The following is a 13048-nucleotide window of genomic DNA, read 5'->3' on the forward strand; positions in this document are numbered from 1 at the left end:
AAAAATTCGTGAGAACAATTATTGTGTTTGTTATTTTAGCTAAGTAAGTACCTAAATTATGTAATGTCCGTTATTTTCCTGATTATTTCTTGATATTTTATTTTTTTATTTTTTTTTACGGCAAAATTGTTGAAACTTCTATTGTTTCTGTCGATTTATAGAAAAAAATATTGTATTATGCATGGGATTTTAGCGCTCTCATGACTACATCCCTCCGCTCGTGAAGTAACTTTCATGTATCGCGCTAAAATCTGCTAGTTTTGCCCATTACATATGTTACTATCATACTATACTATATTACTATAATAAATAACTATTAAAATATAAAAGTCAAAGTTTTCAACCTAATAAAATATTTAAAAATATTTAAAATAATATCAAATTAAAAACTATTGGACCATTTTCCTGGTAACACCTCCACGGCTTCTAAAAATTGCAAGCCAGATGGATGCTGCAAAAAAGACAAGAGGGAATTCTAAAATTATCAATTCACAACCCCGTCTGTTCAGCGTGGTAAATTCTAATGAAAAGTGGACCTAGTTACTGAATAGTAGTAATACTAATAGAAAATAAAATGTATACGCTCTGAGCTTAGCTGGTGTCGCTCCTGGCGGATTACTAATTCAACTTTCACCGGTCGGTAATTTTTAAATTTATTATTTAATTGTTATCGCTTAATATTTACAACGCTAAAAAGTAATTAAAATGTAATAGATTTTTTAAAGATTTTGCTAATCATTTTGACGTTCTATTGATAAAATATTAATTTCTTACTTTGGATACTTTCACAATTATCGTGTAGATGGCGCTAAGAATTTATAATTACATATTACGGAACATTAAAAAAACGTAAATTCAGTATTTAAAACGTAAGTATACGCTGTGAGCTCGTAGGTAGAGGGGATAATTACAAATTCGCGAGCGCCAGTAGTGACAAGTCTGTAAACGATTACTGGAAATTTGACATAAATGTCAAAGTGATTAATTTAAAATTAAAATTAAAAACATTAAATATAAACAATATTAGTTTGTCAAAGCTGTGTTATATATCTTTAACTTAAATATATTTACGTTATAAATACTGAATTTAAGTTTTTTTAATGTTCCATAATATCTAATTATAAATTAATATATTAATCTTACCGCCATCTACACGATAATTGTGAAAGTATCCGAAGTAAGAAATTCATATTTTATCAATAGAACGTCAAAATGATTAGCAAAATCTTAAAAAAATCGATTATAATTTAATTACTTTTTTGCGTTGTAAATATTAATCGATATCAATTAAATAATAAATTTAAAAATTACCAGTAAAAGTTGATTAGTAATCCGCTAGGAGCGACACCAGCGAAGCTCACAGCGTATATGCTCTGAGCTTCGCTGGTGTCGCTCCTAGCGGTTACTAATTCAACTTTTACTGGTAATTTTTAAATTTATTATTTAATTGTTATCGCTTAATATTTACAACGCAAAAAAGTAATTAAATTGTAATCGATTTTTTAAAGATTTTTATAATCATTTTGACGTTCTATTGATAAAATATCAATTTCTTACTTCGGATACTTTGACAATAATCGTGTAGATGGCGCTAAGATTATAATAGATTATTTATAATTAGATATTACGGAACATTAAAAAAACTTAAATTTAGTATTTAAAACGTAAGTATATTTAAGGTAAAAATATATACCACAGCTTTGACCAACTAATATTGTTTATAATTAATGTTTTTAATTTTAATTTTAAATTAATCACTTTGACATTTATGTCAAATTTCCGGTAAACGTTTACAAACTTGTCACTACTGGCGTTCGCGAATTTGTAAATATCCCCTCTACGTACGAGCTCACAGCGTACATTTAAGGTAAAAATATATACCACAGCTTTGACCAACTAATATTTTTTATAATTAATGTTTTTAATTTTAATTTTAAATAAATCACTTTGACATTTATGTCAAATTTCCGGAAAACGTTTACAGACTTGCCACTACTGGCGCTTGCGAATTTATAAATATCCCTTCTACGTACGAGCTCACAGCGTATACCATTTTTATTCAGTTGCAATGCGAAGCCCAAACTGTCTTAATTTTCACTTAGTTAAGCGCAGTGGCGGCTGGTCAGAGGAGGCAAGGGAGGCTTAGCCTCCCCATAATTTTTTTACACACGCTACACTGTTTTGTTTACTTTGCTATTTTGCTTCGCGTTAGAGATACCGCAAAAAGTTATTTGAACAAGTTGTTCCAAATAATATTCTAACCCCACATGCCAAATTTCAGTACAAAATTCGCACTTTTAGTTTTTTCATTATTTGTAGTCGGAATCCTAAAATCGCAGAGGAGGCTGCTGGCCGGAAAATCTCACTTGCTAATGCTCCGCGTAGCCTAGCAGCGCTTAAGGATGGTTTAGTTTAAGGTCTCCTGCACCTTAAGGTCTCCTTAGAGCTGCACATTGCACATCGCTTAACGCACACGCTGCCCGGAGATCGGGCAAGGGAGATTTTTCGGCCAGCAGCCTCCTCTGCGGATTTTAGGATCCTGACTAAAAATAATGAAAAAACTAAAAGTGCGAATTTTGTGATGAAATTTGGTATGTGGGATTAGAATAATATTTGGAACAACTTGTTTAAATAACTTTTTCCGATATCTGTAATGCAAAACGAAATATCGGTAATTTACCGTGTTTTTGCATTCGCAGAGTAAGCCGCTTTTAGAATTAAAAAAAATCAGTTGAGTATCTTAAACAATATAAATCTTCAACCTGTATGGACTGCAAAACTTCAAATCTGTATTTATTTTGATATGCATATCTACTTAAAGAGATAGAATTGTTAACAAATAAACGACACAAACTTTGGTAATACACTTTTACAATTATACTAATAGGTCTGGATCCCGCGTATGAAAAAAAGTTGATTAATAGCAAGCTGAAAATTTGTTAATAGCTTAAGGGTGTCTAGTCGGATAAACTTTGATATATGGGAACACTGAAACAGAGGCAGTTTTAATTGTGGAACAGGTTAAAAATTTGGAACGGTCACACCACGAAAACGGCACATTTATTTTGTCCGACAGAACAGACTTAAACTCTTCGAACAGAGATTAAACTCTCATGCAAAAATCAGACTGCTATTTATCACCAAATGGGCGTTTTAATGAGTGGAACATGTAGAATATGTCAAATGACAGAAATTATGACAGGTGCTAAATAGCAGTCTGATTTTTGCATGAGAGTTAAATCTCTGTTCGGAGAGTTTAAGTCTGTTCTGTCGGACAAAATAAATGTGCCGTTTTCGTGGTCTGACCGTTCCAAATTTTTAACCTATTCAACAATTAAAACTGCCCCTGTTCCAGTGTTCCCATATATCAAAGTTTATTCGACTAGACACCCTTAAGCTATTAACAAATTTTCAGCTTGCTATTAATCAACTTTTTTTTCATACGCGGGATCCAGACCTATAACTATTTTTGAAATAATATGATATTATGAAATAATTATGAATTATGATGATATTATAAAATGTAAATAAAAAATGGTCAAAAAAATGGGGCCATAAATTAGATTTTTTTGGCGTATTTTTTTTTGCTATTGCAAATTTGTCTAGATAATTTACAGTTAGGTATAGCCTCCCTATTGAAAAAATCACGAGCCGCCACTGGTTAAGAGAGTGCAAACCAGCACTCTAATCGACGATTTCGCCTCTTGTTAGAGGCTCATCAGAGAATGCATAGGTTGCTATCTCTGACCCAAGTTAAAATGCAGTCTATTAGCCCCGCATTGCAACTAACGTGATGGTAGAAGGTGCCAAGCGCCATCTGCCAAATAAAAGGCAAAGTTGCAATGCGGGGACTAATAGACTGGATGATTTTAACTTGGGTCAGAGACAACAACCTGTGCATTCTCTGATAAGCCTCTAACAAGAGGCGAAATCGTCGATTAGAGTGCTGGTTTGCGCTCTCTGAACTAAATGAAAATTAAGACAGTTTTGGCTTCGCATGGCAACTGAATAAAAATGGTATACATTTTTATTGATTATTAAAATATACTTACAAATCTCTTTCCCTTTTAGATATTTGTGATATTTGATAAGCGTTTTTAAAAGCTTTTATTCTTATTGAATTCCCGTAATGATTCCATTTGCAGATTTTCAGATTCTCGTAAAATTTATCCAAGTTCTCCTTGTCGTAAGAAATGTCTGGATGTCCCAATATCATTATCATGCGTTGTAATTTAGCAACAGCATCTTCCTTTGATTGTGTATCCATCCAGGTAGTATTTTGTATTAATTCTCTAAATGAATCTGTTAGGTCTTCTATCAACTGGATCACCTGCAGCCAAGAGAATTAATATGTTTAGCACCTTTATAGAATAAGAATTAGTCAAATGAATATTCATACTTGAGGACTGGAAAGAACAGAATACCGAATGAACTCCTATAAAGTGCGGCATGCCAGATCTGAATAAACATATATTAAAACTATTCAAAAAAATAATGGAACAAAACAGAATACCACAAGAATGGAGATAAAGCATCCTAACATCCCTCTTCAAAAAAGGGAGACAAATCGGACCCGGAGAACTACAGAGGAATTAATTTATTAACACAACACTAAATTAACAACTAAAGTGGTAATAAATAAATTGAATGTAATTATAACACTGTCAGAAGAACAACAAGGTTTTAGGTAATAAAGAGCAGACACCGACGGTATATTTATAATGAGGCAAGTGCAAAAGAAATCATTAGAAGACAACAAGCCGACCTATTTATGTTTCGTGGATTTTAAGAAGGCATATGACAGGGTCAAAATAAAGGACGTTATCTACTTATTGTACGTAATAGAGATATCTCTAGGAATAATAAAATCGATCGAAAATATCTACCAGAGCATAGCCACCTTTACTTTACAAGCCATGAAAAGAAAAAGGCAACGTCGCAATTGATGACGTCCGTAGTCCGACTTTCAGACTACCGCTTTCGAAACTACGATTTTAAAGTACAAATTCTGGTAAAATTTATAGTATTTTTTGAGTCGAACAAGAAAATATTATTAATTAGAAGTTTGTACAAAATAATATTAAAAGTAATTCCTTGTAAGTAACGTTTATTATACAAAAAAAAAACCAATAACAAGAATATAAACGGGATTCATTTTTTTCGAATCCTAAGAAAACTAATAAGTATTTTTGAAAAATTTAAACGCAGAATGAAAGATTACTTTAGGACCAAGGGCCGAAAGTTCCTGAAAACTTCTATGTTTATTTTAATAAGTTACAGGGGTGAAAAATTAAGAAAATTTAGTGTGATTTTTAGTTTCAAATATGTCATTACAAAAAACTTTTTATTCATTTTAAGGGACTTTCTGCCCTCGGTAATAAAGTAATCTTTCATTCTGCGTTTAAATTTTTCAAAAATACTTATTAGTTTTCTCAGGATTCGAAAAAAATGATTACATTTAAAATACAGGCGTCAAAATTTTGCATTTTGTTCCTTTCCACTTAAAGTTTGTCGCACTTATTTAGAAACACCCTGAATTGATAAAGAACAAATCTAGTTGTTAAACATAAGCGAATTAATCAAAAAAACAGAATGTTAAGAAAACCGGAGTCTATAGTTGGGTTTTAATTTCAGTATTTTATAAATGTCCGGTACACCATAAAAATTTAACTGGTTAGCAACAATATTATTACAGCTGTATTGTAAAAGAATTAGGCTATAACATATTAAAAATATCACTTAAATCTGTCAACAGGTTTAGGAAATATAAGACAATAAAAATGACAAAATTTTTAAGTGGACGGATGTATATATGCACGCAGGTTTATATAAAAATATATTATATTGAACTAAAATCATCTTAATAACATACCTTTTAATGTTCTTTATAATTTGGAGCACGAAATATTGTAAAATATTTCAGTTTCTCTGTAAATACAGTGAAAATTATTTAAAAACAAATGAGAACTGTCAGAATTAATCGGTCTACCAATAGATGTTGCCAAATTTCAACTTCATGGCTTGTTAAGTAAAGGTGGCTATGACCAGAGCAACACAATAAGAGTAAAAATATAAAAAGAACTAACTGACCCAATTAAAGCTGGCAATGGAATAAGACAAAGGGATTTCCTGAATATTTTATTGTTCACTTGATCATGGATCAAATAATAAAAAAATAAGAACTAAAAAATCTTTCAAAGTGAAGATTATTTACAACGTATGCTTTGCCAATTTATTATTAGAATTAATAGAAATCTTTAATAAATATAAATAAAACCGTTAAGTATATAATATATAACATCACAATTTGTATTTCTTCAAACAAACAAAATATCAAGCACGGATTTGTTGGCTGCCTTTCGCCACTTCCCCCACCTCAAGAACTTGCCCAAAGATTTGCTAACTTATGCAGGCAGCATAATCCATCCTTCCTATCAGTACCCTTTTAGCAGAAATTGAGCACGAAGGTATGATAGTGAAGACTTTAGAGATCATTCCTGATATCGTCATCATCTAGTATACTTGTAACTGTGACCTAATGATGCTCTGCAATTTATAGACAGCGAAACCGGTCGTCGGGTAATACAATAAATTATTGCGAGTAGGTCGCTCTTTTATTTAAATTAAAATAATTTACATGGTTTTAAAAGATTTTTTTTTAAATTGTGCTTACCTCTTGATAATTATTAACATTAAAATGATTTAGTTGATATCCATATGCTACTGCAAAAGCCAAACCTGCTGTTCCCGTAGAGTCCATTATTTTTCTTGCACAGTATTCTTTTCTAAAAAAAATGGTAGATATTATGAAGCTGTAATTCTAGAAGTAATTTTGTATATTATTTGGATATTTTACCCAAACTAGGAACCTGGAACGTTAAATAAAAACACTTTTGAAGATCCTTATTCCTATTTAAAACAAATTGGGCTAATAATTTTTAAGCTGAAATCATCGACATCTTTTCCTCGCTATCATAATCATCATCATCTAGCCGTTATGTTCCACTACTGAACATGGGCCTCCTTCAAGTTTCTCCATGTCTCTCTGTCTTGAGCTAACATCATCCAGTTCTCGGCAATTCTTTTTAGATCGTTACTCCAGCTCATTGGTGGTCGACCTCTGCTTCGTTTGTTCTCCCACGGTCGCTACTCCAATAATCTTTTAGTCCACTTATCGTTCGGTTTTCTTGCCACATGACCTGCCCATTTCCATTTCCTTTTAGCTACATGTTCTACTATGGCTTTGATTTTTGTTCTTTGACTGATGATATTATTTGGTATACTGTCTCTCCTTGTGATTCCTAGCATGGCTCTCTCATAGGCCCTCTGGGTCACTCTTAGATTTACTGCTGACCTTTTCGTTAGGTTCTCTTCTGCTCCGTATGTTATCACCGGCAATACGCACTAGTCAGACGCTTTTCTCTTAAGGTATATGGGCATATCATTTTTAAATATTTCCTGTAGCTTACCGAAGGCAGCCTAGCCCAAATCTATTGTGCGCTGTTAGTCCAGGGTAATAAGGTTTTTTCCATGACACTTGAACAGCCAGGGTACTGATTCGTTTTTTCGGCAGGTAATACCTATAAGAGAAGATTGTAACTAATTCCTGCGTAGGATCTGGCGGCCATTTTTATTTATAAACAATTAACTGTCAAAAAATGTCATTTTTCACTTTTTTCAAATCAATGGAAAACAGGGAAACTTATGGTTTTTTTAGTACAAATATCTTCGAGATTATGGAAAATGCTTTAAAATGACGTATTACAAAGTTTGATATACTCATTTATTGTTAATATAATTACGAAAAAAGGTCGGAATTGCCAAAAACATTATTTTCGCAATAACTGTTGTAAAAATTAGTGTACAGCTTTGAAATTTTTGTCAAATAAGGGTTCTTTGGTGCTTAATATGTGATAAAAATTTCAAAGCGATTCATTCAATTGTTTAAATTTTATTCAAATTGTTTATGCCAGAGAGCATTTTTTTGCAATAAGATAAGTCAGAAGAAAATGACGTTAGAACCATTTCACAGATGTTAAATGAAAGGGCATGAGCTATATTTTCAACTTGGTTTAAAAAAAGTGAATAAAAAAAAACATTTATTAGTAATAAATAATTATGCAAAAGTATCGTAAACCTTTCCTTATAAATTTTTATTTTGTTATATAAGAAATTATACTATTTATTACAATTTTCTATCAATTATGATATAGATAACATTACTTGGTAGTTGTGCACTTAAAATAGGTTAAAAAACTTAATTTTTTTGGAAAAAGTTATTCAAAAAGTTTATAAAGAAAAATTGACGATAATTTTGCATTATTATTTATTACTAATAAATGCATTTTTATTCACTTTTTTAAACCATGTTGAAAATGTAGTTCATGGTCTTTCATTTTACACCTGTGGAATGCTTCTAAGGTCATTTTTTTCTGACTTATGTTATTGCAAAAAAAAATGCTCTCTGGGACAAACGATTACAATAAAATTTAAACAATTGAATGAATCGCTTTGAAATTTTTACCACATATTAAGCACCAAAGAACCCACATTTGACAAAAATTTCAAAGCTGTACACTAATTTTTACAACAGTTATTGAGAAAATATGTTTTTTTGCAATTCCGACCTTTTTTCGCAATTATAATAACAATAAATGAGTATATCAAACTTTGTAATACGTCATTTTAAAGCCTTTTCCATAATATTGAAGATATTTGTATTTCATAAGTTTTTCGTTGATTTAAAAAGAAAAAGGGGGAGATGCCATTTTTTGACAGTTCATTGTTTATAAATAAAAATGGCCGCCAGATCCTACGCAGGAAATAGTTATAATTTGTTCCTATAGGTATTACCTGTCGAAAAAATGCTTCAGTACCCTGGCTGCTGAAGTGTCACGAACAGGGTATATTTTTGTCTTATTACCCTGGCCTATGTATCTCGTGCGTTTGGTTATTCTTTCCAATTTGTATGTCGTGTCAAGGTATTTATACACATGTGTTTGTGTTATTGTCTAAGTCGTCTATTCTGATGTTTTGTGCAAGCACTAAATTTGTCATTATTTGAGTTTTCTTTACACGCTTATTCGGAGGCCTACTGCTGATGCAGCTTGTGCCATTTCTTCAAGCATTTGTTTTGCCTCGTCGATGTTATCCTTGATTAGAACGATGTCATCTGCGAATCTAGGTGCGTCAATCTTTCGCCATCAATATTAATGCTCTATGATCCCAGGACAATATCTTCATTGCGTATTCAAGGACAGCTGTGAAAAGTTTAGTCGAAATGATGGCACCCCGTCGAACTCATCTGGTCACTTTTATTTGTACCCGTCATGTTGTAAAGTTTCATAGTTGTGGTGATATTGTTGTATATGTATTTTATCAACCTAGTGTATCTATAATACACTCTACATTGTATTGTTCCAGTGCTGCTATTATTGATTAATTTCACCGAATCAAATGGGTCAGGACGGGCAGACAGTCATGAAACCGAAAATTTATATTTATTCTCGCCTTGCTAAGGCGCGTCAAATAATATATCGCTTGTACTATTCCAGTGACTAAACCAGTACTTATATTTGCATTTCTTAAACTGGAAGTCCGAGATCAAATTTCTCATCTTTAATACCATCATTGGGTTATAAGCTTTCATTCGACACCTCATTTGTCATTTTATCTTCTTCTTCTTCTTCAGGTGCCGTCCTCGTTCCGAAGTTTGGCTATCATAAAGGCTATGCGTATTTTTGATACCGTAGATCTAAATACTTGGCAGCTGCTGCACTTGTACCAATCTCTTAAATTCTTCAACCATGAATGTTTTCTTCTGCCAATGGATCTTTTACCTATTATTTTTCCCTGAATAATTAATTGTAGTAGCTGGTACTTTTGTCCCCTCATTATATGTCCCAAGTATTGCAGTTTGCGCTTTTTAATAGTAAGCGCAAGTTCTTTTTCTTTCTGCATCCTTCGCAACACTTCCATGTTTGTCACTCTCTCTGTCCACGATATTCTCAGTATCCTGCGGTACATCCACATCTCGAATGCTTCTATTTTCCTTGTATCGATCTTTTTCAGTGTCCAAGCTTCCATTCCATAGAAAAGAACTGACAGCACGTAACATCTCATGAGGCGAATTTTAAGATTTAAACTTAGCTCTCTTCCGCATAAAACTGTTTTCATTTTGGTAAAAGTAGCTCTAGCTTTTTCTATTCTGATCTTGATTTCTTCAGAGTTGTCGTTGTTTTCATTAATAACAGTTCCCAGGTAATTATATTTTCTAACACGCTCAATTCTTTGATCATGTACGGTTATTCAGAAAAATTTTGTGGAGATTTCGACACCATCATTATTTTATGTGTATTAATAAAGGAGAAGATATATTCGCGGACGGATATATATACGGAGAGACATTCCTGAATCCGGAAATATATATATATTTGTTCTCGTCTTGCTAAGGCGCCTCGAATAATATATCACTTGTACTATTCCAGTAACTTAACAGTACTTTCGGTTGTGCTTCTGAAACCGGAAGTCCTAGGTCAAATTTCTCACCTTTAGTACCATCCTTGGATTATAACCTTTCATTCGACACCTCATTTGTCATTCTAACTGGTATAATGACGGAGGAGTTGTGTTTACGGACAGATAGACAGACAGACAGACGGGCGGAAGCACAGACGGACGTGGATAATTCAAAGTTTTCACATTTTTTCAAAATTTGGTGAAAACAATAATAATAAAAATTAACAAATAGGGTAAGGGTCTGTTGTATTCCACATACTTTTCTATCAGGACTTTATTGCTTGCAGATGATCATTTGTCCCGTAATTTTCACTAAAACCGGCTTGTTCTCTTTCCTCGCTATAATGCCTTCACATAATATACCTTTTTGATATGCCACACACTATAAGTTGAATGTTGTTTATTGGTTAATGTTTTTGGTCATGCCTATTTGTTTCTTTATTTTTGAAATGCTGTACAGTATCAGAAAAGCCAAGGTAGTTTTTAATAATTATTTTGATTTAAAATCTATTGGAATTGGAGCATGGAGAAGAGTTGCCAGAGACAGGGGCGAATGCAAGATTGTTCTGCAGAAGGTTTGGCTCATAAAGAGCTGTAACGCCACTGATGATGATGATGAATAATTATTTTAAATTAATTATATTAAGAGATAGATTTTCGTACCTAGGGTAAATTTGAACATTTATTCCAGCGAAATAATCCTCCATGAGTTTTCTTGAATGTGCATCACCGTCAAGTGCCAAATGTGTAAAGATTCGCATCATTACATAACTTTTAACCACATGATCTTGAGTTGATTTCACCAGGTTCAATATTCCGTATAAAATTTTGTCCAACCCTGAATAATTCAGCAGCCTGGTGTCTGCTGTTATGTCTATACCAGCGTTTGCAAAGTAATGTTGGAAGAATTCAATCCAATTTAGCTAGAAAAACAATTAAAACATTTACCAGTATATGCCATATTTGTTTTGACAGTAAAATTCTCGCGCTAGAGATTCCATAGTAAATCACGAGGGAAAGCCAGGAAAAAACCTCGTGATACTATCCCGACATCGTAAGTAGGTCTTACTTTAGTTTACTCTCAAAACTAATACCAAATTCTGACCTTAATATGTACATATGATATTTTACATTATAAATAATATTAATAATACGTAGATATATTACTAAAATATAAAATATGTACTAACTCGATATGTTATTGACTTACTAATCCTGGTATTTTCTTTCTATTGACTTCCTTTTTAGTATGGGTAACTACATCCTACTGCACTCTGCCAAGAAATTTGCGACACAATTGGTTTCATTTAGCATAATTAAAGCCGCTTCTTTGATTTTTCTCTTTTTACTATCTGTTTCTTTTAGGACTATACTTGAATCTCTCCACTAAACTCTATGTTTATTATCCCATGCGTGTTGACATATTTGAGATCTATCAAATTCTCTATTTTTAATATAAGACTGATTATCATAGAGTTCAGTGGAGAGATTCAAGTATAGTCTTGAAAGAAACAGATAGCACAGAAGAACTAACGATACAGAAGCGAAACTCAGGTCCAAAACGGTAACATAAATTTTATGCTCATGCGTCACGTAACTGGTGCAACCTCACTTTTGCGACTGACAGTGACGTTTTTAATTAAATTTTATATTTATATATGTTTTATTTTATGTTTTATTTATTTTTATAGTTAAATTTTATATTTCATATTTATTTAATAACTATTTGTCAAAAATATTACATCATCTGGAATGCTCTATTCCTTAGAATTTAGAACATCAAGTTGTATTATGTAACTGGTGCACAAGGTCAAATATTTCGGTCCCAACAAAATCAATTGAAACGACAGTCAGATTCGCTTCTGTATAGTTAGTTATTCTGTGCAGATAGTAAAAAGATAAAAATAAAAGAAGCGGCTTTAATTATGCTAAATGAAACCAATTGTTTCACAAATTGCTCGGTAGAATGCAGTAGGATGTGGTTACCACACTAAAAGAGGAAGTCAATAGAAAGAAAATACCAGGATTAGTAAGTCAATAACATATCGAGTTAGTACATATGTATTTTATATTTTAGTATTATTAATATTATTTATAATTTAAAATAACATACGTACCTACATATTAAGGTCAGAATAGGGTATTAGTTTTGAGAGTAAACTAAAGTAAGACCTAAAACTTACGATGTCGGGATAGTATCACGAGGTTTTTCCTGGTTTTCCCTGTGATTTACTATGGAATCTCTAGTGCGAGAATTTTACTGCCACCATTACATGTGGTTGTCTTTTTAAAGACAGATCACATGTTATGATTTTTTTGTCACGGATATTCTTGAGTTGGGTTGATTTCATGTAATCGAATGAACTATCTTTCAATAAAGTCGTCCCAGGAACGCAACTCATAAATATTGGCAATATCATTTTAAAATCTTCTACTTTAAAATGTATAATATATGTCTGAATTGCCGATATAAATGAGTCAGATTAAATAAATTATTAGAAGAATTTTTTTACTAAGCAACAACATTTTT

General features: G+C 32.2%; 1 protein-coding gene across 1 annotated transcript in view; it reads right to left on the bottom strand.

Moving 5' to 3' along the window:
* Positions 1-13048, bottom strand: part of LOC126880008 (neprilysin-4-like) — an 81827-nt gene that overhangs the window by 39410 nt on the left and 29369 nt on the right. Inside the window, exons 6-8 of the mRNA XM_050643519.1 lie at positions 11182-11441; positions 6674-6785; positions 4053-4330 (exon numbers count right to left, since the gene is read on the bottom strand). Of these exons, the coding sequence (XP_050499476.1) occupies positions 4053-4330; positions 6674-6785; positions 11182-11441 (650 nt within the window). The remainder of the gene's footprint in view (positions 1-4052; positions 4331-6673; positions 6786-11181; positions 11442-13048) is intronic.

This window comes from Diabrotica virgifera, chromosome 2, assembly GCF_917563875.1.
Source record: "Diabrotica virgifera virgifera chromosome 2, PGI_DIABVI_V3a".
Classification (NCBI taxonomy): Eukaryota; Metazoa; Arthropoda; class Insecta; order Coleoptera; family Chrysomelidae; genus Diabrotica; species Diabrotica virgifera.